Raw genomic sequence first — 12060 nt, forward strand, 5'->3', positions numbered from 1 at the left:
AGTATGCAGCAGTGGATTCGGTCATTGTACTCGAACCCTACGGCCGTGATTAGAGTCAACGAGGCCCTATCTGAACCCATCACGATTTCTAATGGGACTCGCCAGGGATGTCCGCTCTCGCCCCTTATCTTCATACTTACGCTTGAACCACTACTTAGGACTATACAGGGAACCCCGGACATAAGTGGACTGGACTGCATGGGCCGAGAGGCAAGAGACAACACCATCAGAACTCTGAATGTGATCCATCTAGCGCGTGCGCGCTCTCAGCCGCTTCTCCTGCTGTCGTTGGACGCGGAGAAGGCGTTTGACAGGGTGAACTGGTCATTTATGAGGGAGATGCTAGACTACATTGATACTTGCCTGGGGGTGGCTATACCTGCAGATATCCGTAGAGCGTTCTCCCTGAACTTCCTCCCTCTCCAGCAACGTATCATGTTAGATTTGGCATCCTGGGACCGCCCCTCCTTTACATGGCTAGGTCGCAATAATATCTTAAAAATGGTGGTTATGCCGAGATTACTCTATCTCCTCCAAACGCTTCCAGGGTTAATTTTCCGGTGACATTCCTCCGCCGGCTCAGATCTCAATTCCCAACCTTTTTGTGGATGCACAAGATGGCTCGGTTGAGGCATCAGATATTGTCCAGATCCAAGAGAGCTGGGGGCCTGAGCTTTCCAGATCCGGTGATGTACTATAAAGCGACACACCTGTCAGTGGTGGTAGACTGGTGTTGTAACTCCAAACACAAGCTGTGGGTGGAACTAGAACAACTGGAGTGTACCCCGCCTTTGCAAAGCGCACCTTGGATCTTTCCTAGGATGCCGCTCGCGTATTGGTCGAACCCGCTGGTTCGGGCCACAATGAAGGCAACTAGCGGGACACTGTCCAACCCGGGGTTCTCCCCGCAGCCCTCGCCTCTCCTACCACTGATGGGGAATCCTCACTTCCCCCCCCGGGCCTGCATACGCCACTGGCTAGGTCACTGACCTTGTCGGCGCTTACTAGACTGTATAAGTTCCAGGGGGCAGGCCAGTGGTTAACCATTGCTCAGATTGGGGAGCTGACGGACCCACCCCTGGGTTTCTGGAGTTCCCTACAGATATGACACTTTCTGGACAAGTCTCCGGTGGGAGCCCCCCCTCTGAGACCGTGTACAGAATTTGAGACCATATGTGACAAGGCGGAGCCAGTGAGACACATGCTATCACACCTGGTCGAATGTCTTCGTGGTCCACCTGACCTTCCCCCTCCGTACTTTATCAGGCAATGGGAGGCGGATCTAGGAGTGGAGTTTAGCCCCGAACAGGTCGATCGCATGCTGCACTTTGCGCTCAAATCATCAGTCTCGACGAAATATCAAGAGGCGGGGTACAAGCTGTTGTCCCGATGGTATAGGGTCCCGAAGGCTCTGCACGCCATGTGCGCGGCGGTCCCTGAGACATGTTGGCGCTGCGAAGGGGAGGTAGGATCCCTACTGCACATTTTCTGGGAGTGCCCGGGGGTCTCTACATTCTGGTCTCAGATTGCCGCTCTTGTCCAGCAGATCACGGCTACGTCCCTCCCGTTTGCTCCTGCGGCATACCTCCTCCACCTGACACCGCTACCGAGGAAAACCTACAAAGATCCGTACTGATCCACCTACTGAATGAGGCTCGGGCATGCATCCCGGCACTGTGGAGGCAGGCCCGCCCGCCCTCAGTGGAGATGTGGGTGAAAAGAGTGGAGGAGATCCGGCTGATGGAGGATCTGACATCCTCAATCCGTAAGACCCAAAATAAATTTGTCGCTACCTGGGCAGCTTGGTACTTGTTCAGAGATTCCTCAGCGTTCCCCCAGGGCAGTCAGGAGTGAGCTATTGGGGAGGATGCCAGCAAGATGGTGGCTCCGGTGGACCGGGACTGGGTCGGTGTCTCCCCCCCCCCCTGTACGTCGTGTTTTCGTGTTTGTGTACACTTTTGTTCTTTGGGGTGTAATGTCTGTTTTCATCGCTCTCCCGGGATTTCTGCGGAACTGTCCGTGACGATCGTGGGAGAGTATCCTTTGGAGAGTTGGTGTGTTCTTAAGGTATATTATGTAAAGAAAATGGAAAAGTCGTGAGAGTACAGGCGCAGACCAGACAGATGTGGCCTGGGAATGAGCAATGTATAGGGGGCGAGCCGGGCAAGACAATAGTTAGTAGGAGAAAATGAAGTTGTATGCATATATATGACACTGCCTGGCCGTGAGGCCCAGATGTTTGTGCGGTCCTGTGAATGTACTCTTATGTTTGCAGAAATAAAGAATTAAAAAAAAAAAAAAACATACCTCAGAATACAGTCATTTTGTGATAGTGGTCCTTGCACACTAAATTACAATGCTTAAAAGCAGAACTCCTCGCAAACTTTTTCTTGACCCTTGCAGTGGGGCTACCCCTGCACTGCAAGGGTTAAGTGCTTGTTTGTGTCTAGGTGCAAAAATAACAAAGTTATACTCACCTGATCCTCGGAGCCAGCTTGTTGTTAGACCGGTCCCTGGAGCCTTGCTCCCCCTCCGCTGCAGCGGTCTAAGATCCTGTGAGTCATAATAATCTATACACTGTGTATAGGACGTGAGGACACAGAGGGGCATACCATCATTGCAGGCTGGAGGGAGCGGTGTAAATGCTGGCTGGCTGCGTGGTTCAGGTGAGTATAAAGGTGGCCATACACTTTACAACCATCGCAAGACCTCAGTCTTGCGATGGTTGTAAAGTACTTAAAAAAAACGTACGATCTGCCCATCTTGGACAGGCAGATCGTACTCTCGATCATCGCAAGCCCGCCCCCCTGAGGGGCGGGCTTACGATGACTGTAATGAGGGGCGGGCTTATGATGAGTGCAAACGGGCAGTGTGCGCGTGCGCACACCGGCCTGTTCGGCAGCTGTCCAACCAGCAGGCCACTAACTCGCCGAGACTCGTACGATTCCCGGCGGGTTTTCTAGCATGCTGGTTTGACGGAAGACGTGCGACCGTACAGTAGAAACGGTCGCACACCTTCCATACACTGCACGATTCTCGTACGATCGCGGGATTTCCCGCGATTCTCGTACGAGAATCGTGCAGTGTATGGGCACCTTTACTTGGTTATTTTTGCACCTAGGCACAAATGAGCACTTAACCCTTGCAGTGCAGGGGGTAGCCCCACTTTAAGGGTTAAGAAAAAGTTTGCCCAGTGTCCTTCTTCAAGAGCGAATCAGGGAAATTGTGCTGGTAGGTAATTGCTCTCTCAGTATTCTAAGTTAGCACAGTGGCCGTTGTGATGTCACTTCCCATTTGAAAATGGAAACAATAGGATATCCCATTGTGAAACCCTTTTAATAATAGAGGTGGTCACAGAAAAAAAAGAGGACTGCTTTATGTGACCATGATGTGAACCCCAAGGATACAAGTATACTATATTGCGAAAAGTATTGGGACACCTGCCTTTACACGCACATGAACTTTAAATGGCATCCCAGTCTTAGTCCGTAGGGTTCAATATTGAGTTGTCCCACCCTTTGCCGCTATGACAGCTTCAACTCTTCTAGGAAGGCGTTCACAAGGTTTAGGAGTGTCTATGGGAATGTTTGACCATTCTTCTAGAAGCGCATTTGTGAGGTCAGGTACTGATGTTGTTCTATCTGGTTGAGGTCAGGACTTTGTGCAGCCCAGTCAAGTTACTCCACCCCCAAACTCGCTCATCCATGTCTTTATGGACCTTGCTTTGTGCACTGGTGTCAGTCATGTTGGAACAGGAAGGGGGCATCCCCAAACTGTTCCCACAAAGTTGGGAGCATGAAATTGTCCAAAATGTCTTGGTATGCTGATGTCTTAAGAGTTCCCTTCACTGGAACTAAGGGGCCAAGCCCAACCCCTGAGAAACAACCCCACACCATAATTCCCTGACCACCAAACTTTACACTTGGCACAATGCAGTCAGGAAAGTACCGTTCTCCTGGCAACCGCCAAACCCAGACACGTCCATCGGATTGCCAGACAGAGAAGCGTGATTCATCACTCCAGAGAACACGTCTCCACTTCTCTAGAGTCCAGTGGCGGCGTGCTTTACACCACTGCATCCGACACTTTGCATTGCACTTGGTGATGTAAGGCTTGGATGCAGCTGCTCGGTCATGGAAACCCATTCCATGAAGCTCTCTATGCACTGTTGTTGTGCCAATCTGAAGGCCACACAAAGTTTGGAAGTCCGTAGTTATTGACTCTGCAGACAGTTGGCGACTTCTGCGCTTCAGCATGCGCTGACCCCACTCTGTCATTTTACGTGGCCTACCACTTTGTGGCTGAGTTGCTGTTGTTCCCAGTTGCTTCCACTTTGTTATAATACCACTAACAGGTGACCGCGGAATATTTAATAACAAGGAAATTTCACGGAACACCGGAATCCAATGATTTGGAGGGGTGTCCCAATACTTTTGGCAATATCGTGTATGTGCCAAGAATGTTCTTCTTAGCTCCAAGTTCTTCAGATTTCCCGCTGGATCCAGAATAAGGAAAATCCACATATACATGATGTAAAATATAAGGTTTGCGGTCCCTTGAGTGGAAATAAAAGTTTAGTCTGCAATCATCTTACCAGTTACTCCCATGTGGTACTTATAAAAGGCATCAATGAGACCATCACAAAGTATGCTGTCTTGTAATGGGACATCCCCAGCTTTCACACCTGCTCGCATCTGGACTAAGTGAGGAGCCTGAAGAAGAATGATTTAGTTAAAAGCACTAAAATGATATGTTAAAAACACTTTTATACAAGGATAATATGTATAATATGTCAAATAGAAAAGCACTTCCTGTTTCCACCAGTTGATGCTTTCTGTATACATTAGCTTTACACCCTGAGTGAGCATGCTGCATGTCTGCTCTCCTTCTCAGAGTTCCACTCCCTCCCCTGATCAGTGTCGCACTATTTGCACCCTCTGTTCTGTTTTGGAATGTTACGTTCTCCTCCTGTGTGGCTGCTTCTCGCTAGCTCCAATCTCAGCCTGTGCTCTCACTGGAGTACACAGAGCCTGAAAAGATTGCATGCCCAAGAAATGAAGGCACTGTGCCACCCCCCCTTACACAGACACAAAGAGAGAGCATGCACACACAGCCAGAGCTTACACAAGGCATACACAGTCAAAGTACAGGCATTGCAAGCACACAATCAGAGCACATGAAGACAGGGTACACAGTCTTAGAACACATAGGGCCAAGATTAAGGGCACGCACAGTCAGAGCACACAACTTGCAATGCCACATATTAATGTTTTGGCAAGTATTGTTAAAGGAGAACTATGGGGTTAAGGCTTTTCCCCATAGTTCTCCTAAGTGTAACGGGAGGACACAAACTAGCGTCCTCCCGTCACCCAAAGCTCAGTCCACCACGAGCTGAGACGCCGCAGCCGGGACGGATCCCGACATTACTGTCGAGATCCACCCAGCAGCGTGATTGACAGCTGGCTCTAAGCCGACGTGTGACAGTTTGATTGTCAGCGATCGGCTCGAACAATGAGGCCGAGTGACTTTCACTCGCCTCATAGTTCTCCTTTAAGTGTAGCAGCATGGCATAATTACTAGTTTTTGCTCCTGAAATAGCGGTAATGTTCTTCTTGGATATCACACTGATGCATGTGTTGGAGATTCCTTCAAACCACTCCATGCATTTGATATTTTGTAAATTCTTAATAGTGACAATTTTTTTTAAATCACTGCAATCGTTTTGTTAGTCACCTGCACTCCATACAGCGTGCGACCTTGCAAGATAGTGATCCTTGCAGTGATAGCAAGAATGGCGCTGTGTGAAACTCTAAAGTAAAGATCAGGTAATCACCAGCGCACACTAAATAAATCGTAGATCCCGGTTCAATTTATGAAGTCATCATCACAATCTGTTACAGAATGCCAAGGACACGGGTCACACAGAGTCCTCTTCTTTAGGGCGACATAGTGACCAACCAAAAGAGGTTTCCACCGCTCTCCTTACCGGTATGTCCCTTTAAAGTGGGTGCTGCAGTGATAGTGGATGGCACCACTTTAAATCCAAATAGTAAAGTATATCACCAGCACACCAAAGTAAAATCTTTAACGAGTGGTCATTTTATTGATGTCATAAAGCAACGTTTCGGGGCCACTCAGGGTCCCTTCATCAGGCATGATTACTTTGGTGTGCTGGTGATATACTTTACTATTTGGATAGTGACCAACCAATCACCACTATTTTACCCTGAAGAAGGGACCCTGCGTGGCCCCGAAACGTTGGCGTTCTATGACAAATTGTGACGATGACTTAATAGATTGAACCAGAATCTATTATTCATTTCATGTGTGCTGGTGATGATCTGATCTTCACTTTACAACAACAGTAACATCTTGGTGTTACTAATTCCAGTCTGACAATGTCACACTTGTTTACATGTGTTGCTCTGTACCAATATCTGTTGTCATCTAGTTTGTATTGATTCGGAGCTGCTAACTACTAATATCCTGGGGCTTTTTTTTTTGTTTGTTTACAGCCTAACTTAAATTTCAGTTTAAAATCAATGAAATACATTTCAGGTAAATAGATGAAGATGTTCAAGGTGTTACAGTTCATTTTCTTTAGGAAGCAGTGACAGCCTGTGTAGAGAAGCCTGTCCTCTGGCACCATGCTGCTGAGAAGAACTCTTGCTCTGTGTGGAAGCAGTAGTCTATCTGCAGGTCTGGCACACCGCCTGCTGAGTCAGCACTAGAGCGGTCTAATCAGCAGAGAACATGATCTTTTCTGATTGCAGAGAAATTGGTCTGGCACAGCAGAGGGTGTAGCACCCCAACAGAAAGACCCCTGCTTCAGCAAAGAGCGCGAAGGTCGTTCTCTACAGCATGCTAGCAGGGGACAGGATTTTCGATTCAGGCTGCGACTGCTTTCTGAAGAATATAAAGTATGTGTCACCAGCACACCAAAAGTCAGTTTAACCCCTTCGTGACTGACGACGTACAGTGTACGTCGCCAGCATCGGGGCTGTTTAAACAGACTTTTGCCGCCGGGAGTCTGTTTAAACTTGTAGAGCCGACTGTCGGCTTTACAACAAAAGCGATCCTGGCGACTTACCTGTCGCCAGATTGCTTCTGCGTAGTGTGCGGGTGACACATACTTTATATTCTTGTGCTATACACGGTGCCGTCCGTGGTCGCTTCAAGCACCCACCTGCTGTTGCAGGGCTTCCATTGTTCCGGTAAGGAGTGCAGCTGGTTTTCTATTTTATTTTTGCTTTCTGAAGAAAACTAACTAACACTTTGCACACCTTTTGTTTTGATGCATCTGGAATGTATTAAGCTGATTTGAGCTAAAAGGTCAATTAGGCTTTAATATAGACAATGAGACTTATAGGTTATGTTGGACATTGGGGTGCCCAATGTCTACCATAATGATCTGTGCATGGTGTACCTGCTTGGTTGTGCTGTCTCCCAGAATAAATTGCCATAAGGGAGATGTCCTTTTACTGTTTCCTTTATGGCCTGAAAATAGGAAGAAGAGCCCAAAGCCTAGCAATGGTATGAATGTCCTGTTTTCTATTTATTAAAGTAACAGCTTATTATGGGCCACTAAAGAGGATTTTCAATCAAAAGTAAAATCCCCCTTTTGTTTGTGACCTCTTGTATGACGACACACTGCAGAATGGCCCCCACCCAGGCCAGTTATGGTGAGAGGTCAGGCTCCACCTAGATCAGGGTTGGAGAAATCCCAGGAGCCAGATAGCCGATACTCCTGGCACCTAACTTTTGAAGTTTTCTCTAGTTGTTACCAATGGAGCTGGCTCCTGGACTGGATAGACTGGCTCCTGAATTTCATTAGTCCACTCTTGATCTAGATACAGGCCAAGGTACATGTGCAACTACTGCAACCTCCACCTTTCAAAACACAAACAAGTACAGCTTGTGTAAAGCTATGAAAAATTGTAACAAAGCAAGGCACTGCGGCTCAACACTGTTACCCAACGAATAATAGCCATCTGCATATGCACACATCATTGGACTGTATTTTCTCTGCTAGGAGTGACAGGTGCAGTGTACAGCCACTGCCAGTCAGCCTGTAGAAATCAATGGCAAAAGGCATTTGCACATAAATATATGCAAATCTGAGTGAATATATATGTACAGAGCTGTATGTGCTCACGAGGAGGCACATGTGGTGGCCCTGTATGCATATAACTGCCATTGATTTCTGCTGGCTGATGACGGCTGTGTGCTTTATCTTTCTCTCCCGGCAGTTTACTGCCATGTGCATTAGCCCCAAAAATCCTCAAGTTACAATTTCATCATGAAGAAAACTTTTCATAACCTTCATACCTGACTCATGTTCTCCATACCACCAGCAACCACAATATCAGACTCCCCTGTCAGTATGGACTGAACTCCAAGGCTTACTGCCTTTAGGCCGGAACCACAGATCATCTGGCAGCTCCATGCAGGAATAGAGTAAGGAACTGCAGCTCCCACAGCAGCCTGGCGGGTTGGGTTTTGCCCAGTACCTACGGGACAGAGGACAATAAGAATATAAGAATATACAGAAGCAGGGAAGAAATGGCTGTAACTGAAAAGCTTTGATCAAATATTAGGAATTTCAGGCATATGCAAATAATGAGACAATTTGGCTATGCAATATTGATATATGAAGTCTAACACACTCCCATTTGTCTATATACATAGTGAGAACAAAAGCAACCATGGGAATTGTTTTCCTTTTGCAGCCTTTTTTTCCTATAAAAAGTAAAGTATACATGTGCAGATGCCTGAGTGCCACATCCAATACCCTGCATAGCACCGTTGCACCCCCAAAATCTGGGATACCCTGTAATTCTGATTATCTGACACTGACCCCACCCCATGCACCTTACTAGCTGTGTCACAAAAAACAGTGATGGTACAACAGTAAAGTAGATGGGGCAAGTATCTGCATTACAGATCGCTCAAGGCTTTAGGAGTGAAGGACTATGATACATTGAACCAGAGGTGGCCTGAGCAGGATTTTTTAGGAGCCAGCTCCATTAAAAGCAAATGGAGGAAATCTGAAAAGTTAGGTTGTATTCTTGAATTTGGAGAGCGAGGGGAATTTTTATTAAAAGGTTGTTATGGCTATCAAGGGCTCCATTAGAGAGTTACCCTCCTGTCCTGTTGACATCTTGCTAGGCTGGAAGTGGGGAGAACTCTCTAACAGCAACGCAGACAACAGGAAAAATGGCTTTCTTTAGTAGAGAAGGGGAAGGCTAGAACCCATGTCCGATTTTTATTTCTACCTGTGTCCCCATTGCAGATTTTCTCTCACTTCCTGCCTGGAGAATATTTTGTCAGCAGGGCAGGAAGTAAGGGTAACTCTTTCTAGCGGCACTTAGGATAGCTATAAAACCCAGCAGGGTGACATCGGCCACAGCAGTCATACCAAATCGGACATGGTGTGATCATCTGCAGTTTGGGATAGATGATTGTCCCTAACCGCACGCCTTTGGTGTATCAGGTATTATTCAATGTCCCCTCTATAGACAAGGAGAATGCAAAATTGGATACATCCTAAATAAAATATAAGACTAAACAGCCCACCTGCAGTCAGCACATGTCCAAATATAACTTCCGAGATGTCATCTGGTTTAATGTCGGCTCTCTTCAGCACTTCATTGATCACTACAGTGCCCAGGGTATGAACCGGTAGCGTGGACAGAGCTCCATTAAATGAACCTAACAAAAGGAGAGAAATGTGTAAATGCAGAAGTATGAACTGTATAATGATCAATATTCAAATCAAGGACGAGGATTCATGTCATTACAGATAACACATAAGGGCTTATATCTAAATCTTCCATCCAACGTATAGCTGGGCCAATGTTGTCCACATAGCACTACCGCCTATAGATGGCAGTATCGAGCATAGGAATTTCTGGTAACATTGGGGGTCTGAAAGACCTCTGATGTCTCCATAAAGCCGGTGCCTTGGTGCGGCTGTGCGGCTTTCACATCCTCTGCAGAAGACGTGTATCCAAACCTCTGTTATTATCCTTAGTGGTGAGACAAGTTGTTTTACATGCTGGTTTGTGAGTGTGCTATGATGCTTTTCTACTGTTTTACTGTTCAAAGCCCATTTCGTGTGCACCTTACTGTATAACTGGTGACAAATTGTTGAGTGCGTTTGTCGTTTGTCTCTGTCATTATCCTTAGTGGTGAGACAAGTTGTTTTACATGCTGGTTTGTGAGTGTGCCATGATGCCTTTCTGCTGTTTTACTGTTCAAAGCCCATTTCATGTACACCTTTATAGTTGGTGACGAATTGTTGAGTGCGTTTGTCATTTGTTTTGCATAAAGAGGACCTGTCACATTATATTTGCTATTACATAGGGGGCTTGTTAGCCCCCTATGCAATAGCAAGAAAGCTGAGTGTGGAAAAAAAAAAAAAAATTTTTAAGCCCCCAGCCCGCCACGTGCATGCACATACAACGCAAACACACATCAGATGCACCTACATGCAAAAACAAAAATTGCGCCACACATGTTACATATCGTTCACGAGCATCGGAGTGAGAGCAATAATTCTAAGCCCATCAATCACTGCTAGCACTGTTAGCACTAAACTAATGAGCCGTAAAAGCTTTTTTAAAGCATCGCTTATGGGAAATTTTGGTTGTAGTATTTTTTTGCGGTTTCACAGACGCACACAATTTTAAGGCTTGACATGTTTAGTATCTATTTACCGGGCATGACCCCGTCTTTTATATTTTACCAAAAAATTGGGCATTACATTCTGTTTCTGTGCAAATGTAAGAAATTGCTCCGGACGGCAAGTGGTTAAAACTAGTGTCTCTAGTTCTCTCTCTAGTCCTGTTCTGGTGACCACCCAAAATTTGAGACTTTCTTTTTCTTTCGGTGATCAGGACAAATAGAGACGATGAATCTCCCTAAAAAAGGTCACAAACAACAATACAAACTGAGATTCTGATTCCTCTCTACTCTATCCAAAAAAAGTTTGGGCTTTAGTTCCACTTTAATCAAAACTGTTCCAAAGTATCCTCACCCTATAAAAAAATATAAGGAATTCATTAAACGGACACAATCATTGGCGGCTTACTAGCTCAAGTGATTTTATAATCCTGCATCACAAAATCCTTTTACCTATATTACATATGCAGATAATGCATTAAAAAGCATCAGATGTGTACTGAGGCATAAAGATCAAACCGCAGCGTGGTTGCCAATTTTCAATGTTCTAAATTAATAAACCAAATCCATGAAAGGTCGTATGAGGGCGTCTGAGAAAGGTCGTATAATGATATGTGAGAAAAGTCGTATGAGGAGAGCACTATTTGTTTAAACTTTACTGACATTACACGGCTGCTTTGCTAGTTCCCCTTCGGACTTTGTCTTGCGACACTGGATAAAAGAACACCATACAATCTGGTGACCCCTCCCATCACTCTGACAGCATGCAAAAGAGGCATCGTCTGACAACACAGACCTGGGATATGGTTCTATGCTCCCAGCCAATCAGACCACTGGGAGGGATGACAGCTGAGCAGCTACCCTATCACAGAGCCTCCAGCATATATGGTTCTACAAGAGCCAGCCAATCAGCAGCAGAGGAGATAGGGCTGACTGCCATCACTTAGAACTACTCCCTTTACTCAACATTGAACTCTTGAATATTCATCAACTCCTTATCCATACAGCAGCAGGCTACAGTGGGAGCTACGCATCCCGGCAGAAGCTGCTCCTCATTATACTACATATGCATAGTCTTACTTACTACTATCAATTGTCTCCATGGCTTCAGATTTCAGGTTATTGTCTACTAGTTATGCATGGAACCTGTGCCATTAACTACATTTATCAATGGCAGGAAATGCAACAATGAGAGATAAGAACATAGCAGAATTCATGGGCAGGTGTTAACATACAATATCAGTCTCTCTCTCTCTTAATACATATATAGAATCTATCCACATACATAAATACATCTCTCGCTATATATGTAAATCTCTTTCCCTCTCTTTTTATATATAAATATACTAAATAATATTTTTTTTTCCATCATAGTAT

At 45.8% G+C, this 12060-nt stretch overlaps 1 protein-coding gene across 1 annotated transcript in view; it reads right to left on the reverse strand.

The window, feature by feature from the left end:
- ACAT2 (acetyl-CoA acetyltransferase 2) overlaps positions 1-12060 on the reverse strand; it is a 27202-nt gene that overhangs the window by 8749 nt on the left and 6393 nt on the right. Inside the window, exons 2-4 of the mRNA XM_018565609.1 lie at positions 9577-9711; positions 8329-8510; positions 4595-4712 (exon numbers count right to left, since the gene is read on the reverse strand). Coding sequence (XP_018421111.1) covers positions 4595-4712; positions 8329-8510; positions 9577-9711 — 435 coding nt within the window. The remainder of the gene's footprint in view (positions 1-4594; positions 4713-8328; positions 8511-9576; positions 9712-12060) is intronic.

The sequence above is a fragment of the Nanorana parkeri genome, unplaced genomic scaffold, assembly GCF_000935625.1.
Source record: "Nanorana parkeri isolate BGI_ZX_2015 unplaced genomic scaffold, ASM93562v1 scaffold866, whole genome shotgun sequence".
Lineage (NCBI taxonomy): Eukaryota > Metazoa > Chordata > Amphibia > Anura > Dicroglossidae > Nanorana > Nanorana parkeri.